The 10002-nt window shown below is 41.0% G+C and overlaps 1 protein-coding gene across 1 annotated transcript; it reads left to right on the top strand.

Moving 5' to 3' along the window:
- Nucleotides 1-505: 505 nt before the first annotated feature.
- On the top strand, nt 506-8079 carry LOC139549774 (vacuolar protein sorting-associated protein 37D-like). The gene is made up of 5 exons (XM_071360537.1): nt 506-585; nt 4123-5057; nt 6877-7048; nt 7199-7278; nt 7390-8079. Exons 2-5 carry the CDS (start codon nt 4932-4934, stop codon nt 7897-7899), a joined length of 888 nt encoding a protein of 295 aa, XP_071216638.1. The 5' UTR covers nt 506-585; nt 4123-4931; the 3' UTR covers nt 7900-8079.
- The last annotated feature ends 1923 nt before the right edge of the window (nt 8080-10002 follow it).

Raw genomic sequence — 10002 nt, forward strand, 5'->3', positions numbered from 1 at the left:
TTTGCTAAATGTATGATATGTTATGAATTCCAATTTGTTGTGGCTAATGTTAGCTAGGTGGCTAGGTGGCTAACGCTAATGTTAGCTACAGTAGATGGCTAATGTTACCTAGGTTAGGGGTTAAGGTTAGGGTTAAGGTTAGGAGTTAGGTTAAAGGGTTAAGGTTAGGGTTAGGGGATGAGTTGGCTAACATGTTAAATAGTTGCAAAGTAGCTAAAAAGTAGTAAGTAGTTGCAAAGTTGCTATAGCTCAAATGCTAAAGTTCTCCATGATGAGATTCAAACATGCAACTGTTGGGTTGTCAGACGTTCGTGTTATATGCCTACCCATCCACCCCTACCAACCACCCTATTTTTGTTATTGCCTTAAGTAACCTGTCTTATGTAACCATACCTAACATATCATACTACTTTGAGTGTCTTGGATTTGTATTTACTATGTTACGTCTAGTCTATGAGACCAGGCTGCAAAAGATCCTTCCATTGCATTTGTCTCACAGTGGTACAGTATGTCATTAATCCAGAGACCGATGTGGATGCATTCTCCTGTAACCTCTTCTCTGATCGATACTGCCTGAGCGGTGAGGTTTGTGATAATCAGATTTAATAACTTGTTGTGACAGCAACATATCAAACTAGAATAGACATGATGTAAAGTTAATTTACAACTAGCCCAGTCACATTTTGCAGTAACTTAAGATATAGCTATTTACTTGTATTATTATTAGTTATCTTATTCTTAACTGGTTTAGGCAATACTGTGTACAGTTTTGCTGCAGTAGGTAGACTGACCTGTGTGAAGCTAGTCACAATAAGGATTAGCCACTATAGAGGAATTTGCAGTTCTCCTGAAAAATAAATGTCCCCCATTGAAAGTGATTCAAACGGATGCAACTAGTGTATTATGCCATATTTGAACTAGATAATGCTAAACAAGGTTTGAATGTTGTTATATAAATTCCACAAAAGACAATAATGTGTACAAATCAGTAGAAATTGCACTGTGGACGTATTAGACATTAGAATTGCATTGGGGACATACTTATATGCACTGTACAGCCTTACCTATCGATCGTGGGTCCATGAATTGGGGTATCAGCCTACTCAGTGATACCAACAGATTGCAATTCTGAGGAGTTTACACAAATATTAGCATCTTAGCACTTATTGGGGAACTTTGAAACCGGTGTGAAATTAACAACATTAAGCACACCTACTATACGTATATTATATCATATTGAGTAGGCTGATACCCCATTTCATGGACCCAAGATCCATAGGTAAGGCTGTGCATTGCAATATGATTGTTCAATATACATATAATAGGTTGACTGGTGAGCTTAATGTGCAATATGAATGTCAATACGCACAATAGGCTTTATTAGTGAGGTGATTTCCCACAGCTAAAACTCCCTAATATGACCTGCTAGGCTAATATTTGTGTAAACTCTTCAGAACTGTAATCTGTGGGTGTCACTGAGTATGTTGATACCCCAATTCATGGACCCAAGATCCATAAGTAAGGCTGTACAGTGCATATACTGTAAGTATGCCCCCAATGCAATTCTAATGACTGCAACCCTCAGCCACAGTGCGATTTCAACAGATTTTTACTTTTTTTGTGCCAAATTAACTAATTATTGTCTTTTGTTGAATTTATATAACAACATTCCAACTAATGTTCACTCTAATTTTTTCAGGCACTGAGCAAATTTCAGGTCTGCTGAGCGCAAACTTCTTTGCAAATTCCAGTGTGTGTTTACTGTGAATAGTGAGGCTCTACCCACTTTAAGTTACAGTTTTAACAGAGGCCATGTAGGCTACTGTGGCTATTTGATCATAATGTAGGCCTACCAGAGTGGCCTACCATCAAAAACAATGGAGAAAATGCATCCCATAACATTTTAACATGGAAATAGCTGTTCTATCATTCAGCCTACGGTAGCAGCCAATGTGTGGTGTTCAATGTAGGCCTACGTTCCATGAGACTTTTGAAACAAACATGCATGACTTGACATTAACCTGTTTATCCACTTGTCCTTCAGACAAGGAGGTGACTGAAAATACTGTGGTGTTGTTTGATGCAAGAAACCACTTCACAAAATAAAATGCATTATTATTCTCCTGCCATTATTACAGAGAATCAGACAAATTATTCTACCCTCTGCCTATTGGCTACTTAGTTTATTCAAGCCTGTCTCAAAATACAACACTGCCCCTTTAAGACAAAAGAAAAGCTCTTTACCTGACTCGCTTTTCAAAGGTGTCTAGAAATGTACACATTTTGTGCTCTTGTAGGAAGCAATTACTCCCCTATTGCTGACTACAAATTATCTATACCTGTGCTAATAATTCACCAACTAGCAAAGGATATGAACAAAATGTGCACGTGGCTACATGCAGCTCTCGCTTTGATCTTAAACAAGCGCATCTACTCATGACCGCTCATGCTGTAAACACAATCCAGTTGAAAGTAAATGGCACAAATCCATATATGGCAATGGTTTATTTGTATATAGGCCTACTTCAGCTCTGATAGTTTATGCCACAGCGGCCTGTGTAGTGTGCGGGTTGAGTCATGCGTGTCAATGTAATAGAATCCTACTCAGATGCGTTCCTCCTACAACAAAATATTATTGCATTGATTCGATCACAATTGCCACAGTAAAGGGAAAAGTTGATAGTGCCTATGCAACATTAACCAATTAAAAACAGTACTGTAGAGATTTGTTTTCTGCAGTAAGCTATAGGCCCAATACATGATCACTGCATATTAGCTTTGCTTGAATTGCCCTGCCAATGCATTGTTGTTCGGGCCATTTTTTTACATTATATTTCAAAATTTGAGGTAAGCTATATGATCACACTGGTAATAGATCCGTTGTTGTATTACAGTACTTGTGAGGCACAGCTGAGTGAGCATACATTTCAATATTTTATTTTACTGGGCTGATGGTGCTTGCATCTGATGGTCAGTCTCAGCGGAGGGAGAGAGCAGCAGATTGAGGGTCTGCCTCTCAACATCCCTCCCCTCTCCCTTTCCTCCACTGACACTGACCAAAAAGGGGCACCATCTTCCAGCTGATGGCGAATCTCAAGTCGCACCACATTATTTCTGCCTCATCCACACATTCATGTTGTTACTCCTATGAACAGAAAAAGTGAAATATTCCTTGATAATAAAAAAGACCCAAGCTGCTAATAATAACAACAACAACGCAAGCCTATAGATACACTTTCCTACTCATTCATTACTGCTGCAGTGCTTGTTGTAGCGCTGAGTGGTTTGACAGAAAAAAATACGTATTTACCTGGTGGATATTTAACAACTATTTACTTAACAAACAGTAAGATATTTATGTTCTGCTAATGCTGTGTTAAAGAGATGGTTTCCACTCTAGCTTCCTGCAGTTAGTCTGGGCGTCTGATTAAGGAAATGGGTTTTGCTAGGGATAGCTTGAGCTGACAATGACTTGGTGATAAAAACCTAAAAGCTGGCATTCTATAGACAAGATGTGGTGTATGTGACCCGAGATAGAGAGAGCCTGGAAGAGTTTAGAACAATGCTTCATTGTCTTATCTTCCTGGCATCTGGGAAACTAAGCGGAGTTGGAAGTAAAACAACATCCCGTGCAGATAACCAGGAGATGGACCATGGTGGTTTATGGGAACGGTAAAAATGACTGACTAAGTGTTTAGGGCCTATATAAGATCTCTGTTTTTTTCATTATCAGTTAAGCTCTCGGCAACACAACTTAGAGTATGCGTTCGACGGTTTCATTATTTCAATAATTAATCGATGTTGAATTGCAATCGACCAGTTGGTGACTACTACTCTAGACAGTTGAGTGAAATTCAATCTCGTCCTTCTCTCTGTAGGCTGATATTTCTGAGCTGCAGTCTCAAAATTTATTCCAACCTTGATTAGCGTTATCTAGTTCAAATATGGCACTATTACACTATTTGTATCACTTTCAATGGGGGACTTTTATTTTAAAGGCAAACTGCAAATTCCACTACTGTGGCTAATCCTTATTGTGGCTAGCTTCACACAGCTACTCTAAACCCTAACCATTTACATTTTCTTTTGGTAAATTGACTGAGAACACGTTCTCCTTTACAGCAAAGACCTGGGGAATGAGCCAGTTGGAAGCTGGGGATGATTAGGTGGCCATGATGGTCAGATTGGGAATTTGGCCAGAACACCAGGGTTAACACCCCTACTCTTACAATAAATGCAATGGGATATTCGTGTCCACAGAGGACACCCGTTCAGTGTCCCCTCTGAAAGACCCTACACAGAGCAATGTCCCCACTCACTGCCCTGGGGCGATGGGATAAAAAAAAAAAAAAATACCAGAGGAAAAAGTGCATCCCACTGGCATTCCAACTCCACTTTCAGCAGCATTTGGTCTCGCATCCAGGGAACGACTAGGACCCAACCTGTTTAGCTTCAGAAGTAAGACAGCAGTGGGACGCAGGGTGGTACTAACTTCAATGAAGTAGTGACATCCCAAGGATACGTGATAGCATGGACCGTATAGGAAACGGAGTGTTCTGATTGGCCCTGACGTCTTTAGAGTGAGCCTGAACGCTCCCCCTAGAAATAGGCGGGATTTATGACTTTGTGGCTGTGGTAACTAGTTACGACCCTCCCGCGATGTACTGGTAATACAGTACTCATTATCATCTCAGAAACGCGTGTGCTTTTCAAAACCTACAGCAGAGGACGACACTTTACCTCTTTATTTTAGAGCGCGTTCTATGTTGCTCTTCATTGGACGGGTAAACTGCAGTTTGATGGTGAAGGTAATGCCACTGTCATGACATTACGGGTTACTGGGGTGATGCTCGTGCGTAATTAAGCTTCTGGTGCGCATCATGGGGTCCAAATAAAGGAACATTTCTATATCAAAGGTCTGTTGCTTGGCCATGATGCCTTGGCATTTCGACTCAAAGTCAGTATCTGACCAATTAAGGCTTTTGAGGACTGTTGAATTGCGGGAGTTTCTGCGGGATGAAGAAAAAATTAGCCAGATCATCAGATTCAGCCAAAAGGTATTTTCCGTTTATTTACCGAAAATCTTACACACAGTTTGATGTTGTTACTGTGTGTGTATAAAGAGTGTTTTCTTTCTTGTTTTTTAGTGATGCAACCTTTTATTTACTTTAGAATGGGTATATTTTATAAGGTCAGCAAATATTGCAATATAGTTCTTCGCTCCTGTAAAATATGACCAAATACAGGGTACAATTAGTATCATTAGTAAGATATGACAAAATATACAGTGCATTCGGGAAAGTATTCTGACCCCTTGACTTTTCCTAAATGTTTTTGTTACATTACAGCCTTATTGTAAAATGGATGAAATTGTTTTTTTAACCCTCATCAATGTTAACACAATACACCATAATGACAAAGCAAAAACAAGTTTGTAGACATTTTACATTTACATAAGTATTCAGACCCTTAACTCAGTACTTTGTTGAAGCACGTTTGGCAGCGATTACAGCCTCAAGTCTTCTTGGGTATAACGCTACAAAGCTAGGCACACCTGTATTTGGGTAGTTTCTCTCATTCGTCTCTGCAGATCCTCTCAAGCTCTGTCAGCTTGGTTGGGGAGTGTCGCTGCACAGCTATTTTCAGGTCTCTCCAGAGATGTTCGATCAGGTTCAAGTCCGGGCTCTGGCTGGGCCCCTCAAGGACATTCAGAGACTTATCCCGAAGCCACTCCTGCGTTGTCTTGGCTGTGTGCTTAGGGTCGTTGTCCTGTTGGAAGGTGAACCTTCACCCCAGTCTGAGGTCCTGAGCTCTCTGGAGCAGGTTTTCATCAAGGATTTCTCTATACTTTGCTCCGTTTATCTTTCCCTCGATCTTGACTAGTCTCCCAGTCCCTGCCACTGAAAAACATCCCCACAGCATGATGCTGCCACCACCATGTTTCACCGTAGGGAAGGTGCCAGGTTTCCTCCAGACGTGCTGCTTGGCATTCAGGCCAAATCGTTCAATCTTGGTTTCATCAGACCAGAGAATCTTGTTTCTCATGATCTGAGAGTCCTTTAGGTGCCTTTATGCAAACTCCAAGCGGGCTGTCATGTGCCTTTTACTGAGGAGTGGCTCCCGTCTGGCCACTACCATAAAGGCCTGATTGGTGGAGTGCTGCAGAAATGGTTGTCTTTCTGGATAGTTCTCCCATCTCCACAGAGGAACTCTGGAACTCTGTCAGAGTGACCATCGGGTTCTTGGTCAACTCCCTGACCAAGGCCCTCCCCCAATTGCTCAGTTTGGCCAGTTGGCCAGCTATAGGAAGAGTCTTGGTGGTTCCAGACTTCTTCCATTTAAGAATGATGGAGGCCACATTTCTTGGGGATCTTCAATTACATTTTTTGTACCCTTCCCATGTACCTCGACACAATCCTGTCTCAGAGCTCTACGGACAATTCCTTCAACCTCATGACTTGGTTTTTGCTCTGACATGCACTGTCAACTGTGGGACCTTATATAGACAGGTGTGTGCCTTTCCAAATCATGTCCAATCAATTTAATTTACCACAATCAAGTTGTAGAAACGTCTCAAGGATGATCAATGGAAACAGGATGCACCTGAGCTCAATTTTGAGTCTCATAGCAAAGATCCAAATACTTTTTTGTAAATAAGGTATTTCTGGTATAATTTTTTTATAATTTTGCAAACAAATCTAAAAACCTGTTTTCGCTTTGTCATTATGGGGTATTTTGTGTAGATTGATGAGGAACATGTTATATTTAATACATTTTAAAATAAGGTTTTAACTTAACAAAATGTGGAAAAAGTGAAGGGGTCTGAATACTTTCAGAATGCGCTGTATGTTTTTTGAATGTCAATATCCTGTCCAGTTTCAGAGGCTTCAGGGAGCAAAGGAGACTGTGTTGGTCTCCAACAGTAGATTGGCAGAGACCAGTCTCTCTCATGAGCCAGAGCTCAATACTGGTAAGCTATGGTTAGCCAAGAAGTACCAGGAACTGGAGAAATTCACCAATATCATCCAAGCCAAACAGAACCAACTTGGTGAGTCAAATGGTTTTGTATTATTTTTGGGAACATCAAAGTTTCAGAATACTTGCCATTTTCTCCAACTGTTTCTGCAATTTTGTCAGTTAGTCACAACCGTGTTTATGCCCCTTTCATTATACAAATCTACTGTTGCCTTTCTGGTAGTTTTACTAGAGAAACGTAGCCTTTACATGGTCCAGTGGCTTCTCCTGAACAAGCTGGCCCACTCTGAAGAAGAATGTGATGTAAGGCTGGACTAATTGTGTAACACAAATGATCAATTAAGCAATCATATTAATATCCTATTTGACTGTAATAGTAGACTATACCAAACATTGTGTCTTTCTATCTTATAGGCTCTCTCACAGAAATTCACAGATGGGAAAATATCCCTGGAGCATTTTGTGGAGTCATGTCAAAGATCTTGTAAGCTCTACCATATTCGTCTGGTTCAGGCAGAGAAAATTCAAGAGTTTATCAAGCCTGAACACAAACCACAAAGGCCCACTGAGAATAACAATAGTAGGGAGCCATCAGTTGACTTCCCCCTGAGCCCCCATCCTAATATCTGCCATGTTTTCTATGGCCTCACCCCTGCTATTATTCTGCCTAACGTCTACCACTCTGTCAGCTCTGCTCCGGTCCACTTCCGGATGGGTCCATATCTACCGCCCCTGAGTGACCACATCATCAACAGTGCTCAACTTATGAGGCCTGTAGCCTCACCTTTTGACACTGGTCAACCTGTAGGCCTTAGAGTGTATGGAAAGGGACATGCTCCCAGGTGGCCAGCCAGGCCTGTACGTCTGCAGCGACTCAACAACATACAGTCCAGACATCATCAGCAGGACCCACCGCCGCATTGACACTGTTGGGTAAAAAAGGCATCAACTGTTACTCTCTGGACTATAATGAATTTGTGTACTTTATGATTGTGTCTGTAAAACAGCACCCCACATTTGAAACAAGTTAATTGAGAATTGATTGACAAAAGAAACAAGTTGATTAAGAACGTTGAATAAACACATTGTGGGTTTTGTTTCATATCCAGGCTCCCCTCATGTCATTGGAACATCATACTGTAGGCATCAATGCTTTCTTGGGTTAGGAAAACCCTGAACTCACTGTGCCTCAGTGCAGTGGGTCACAAGGTGAACTTGAACGCTTCACCTAGCTACACTTGATAGCTCAGATCATCCTCTCTCCACAGAGACTCTTGCTAAGGTCAGCCAAGGACCATGTCTAGAACTGTCAAACTGCCAGTTTCTTCAAGCCTCAAAATTACACATGTTCACTATACTTTTTATTACATCCAAACCTAATGTTGATTCATTGTTCCGAAAATCCAGGTTGGTCGAGGTAATTTGTAAAGTGACTATGCATAGATAATAAACAGCGAGTAGCAGCAGTGTAAAAACAAAGGGGGGGGGGGTCAATGTAAATAGTCCAGGTGGCCATTTGATTAGATGTTCAGCAGTCTTATGGCTTGGGGGTAGAAGCTGTTAAGGAGCCTTTTGGTCCTAGACTTGGCGCTAGGACCGTGCGGTAGCAGAGAGAACAGTCTATGACTTGGGTGACTGGAGTCTTTGACATTTTTTTATGAAAGCACAGTTGCCTGATTCCATTGAATGACTAACACTGCCTACAGTACTCAGTGGCTGTCATTTGTCCCCCCAATTCCGTGGATCACCAGACCAAGGATTCACCTGATCAGCCATAGGGTTAGCCAGACTGCCATCTAGCCTAATCAAGCTCACTGCACTAATTAGCTGTCAGAGAAAGGCCAGTGAGTTTACAGGGGCTGATTAGTGATGCGGAGGATGTGAAGGCCTTTGTCAGACAGCTTACTTCTGTTACAGCTATGTCAGCAGCCCCTATTGTCCTAAGCGGCTCAAATTGGGCAATTTTCTCATCTGTCATCTAATCATCATGCGCCTGTCAACTCCACATCTCTGTGTCTCTCCTTTCTTGGTTGAAGTTAATGGGCTCAAGTTATTTTATTTCAATAGGTGAGCACTAGATACAATTTGCAAGCCACAAATGATGCTACAAAGGATCACAATTACTAAAGGAGTTTAGATTTAATGACACTATCCCATCACTGAACGGTATCTGTAAGGAACCTCTTCAATGCACAGCCGTACCAAATAAGGCTATCACTCAGGAATACATCTTCATGAGGGTGTTTATATTTCCTTCCTAGAACAACTAGCTATGTGTATAGGGATTATGGGGTATCTGTGTCACTATCCGTTGGTATAGTAGGTATTGGGTGACTCTTAGAGGGGTTTAATAGTGTAAGAATACATGTGGGGCAGCTTTGGCTGACCTAGTTCTGTGAATGTTCTCTAACAAGCACCTGTGTTCTGCATTCAGAATGGCAACCTATTCCCCATGGGCCCTGTCAAAAGTAGTGCACCCCTGCACATCGAGTAGGTACAGGTACTCCCTGTAATTAGCTTTATTACTTAATGTTATTCTCTGTGTATTTATTCCTCGTGTTACCATTTCAATAATTTTTTTAAATCTTTAATTATGCGTTGTTGGAAAAGGCCCCGTAAGTAAGTGTTTCACCGTTAGTCTACGCCTGTTGTTTACTAAGTATGGGACAAATACATGTGATTTCAATAGGGACTACAGTCATTTGGCACTGAACTCTGAACACTAAGCAAAAAAAGGCTACCACAGACAACCAAATAACCATGTAGTTAATTTACTAATAATAAATAATATTTTACTCCTAAAATAGCATAACAGGAAATAATAAATAACATATTTAGGACATCCAACATTGATAATTATTTTGGACTCTTCAAGACTTGGTCCAAAATTGCAGTTAGTGTATACCAGCAGTAATAAACAACTTACCATGCAGTGGTAATTTGCACAGTACCACCTCATCTAAATTGGATTGCTTACTAGAATGTTGGATTATTTTTTATGAATACAAAACCACCAGGATTAGAAAT

This window comes from Salvelinus alpinus, chromosome 22 (assembly GCF_045679555.1).
Source record: "Salvelinus alpinus chromosome 22, SLU_Salpinus.1, whole genome shotgun sequence".
NCBI lineage: Eukaryota > Metazoa > Chordata > Actinopteri > Salmoniformes > Salmonidae > Salvelinus > Salvelinus alpinus.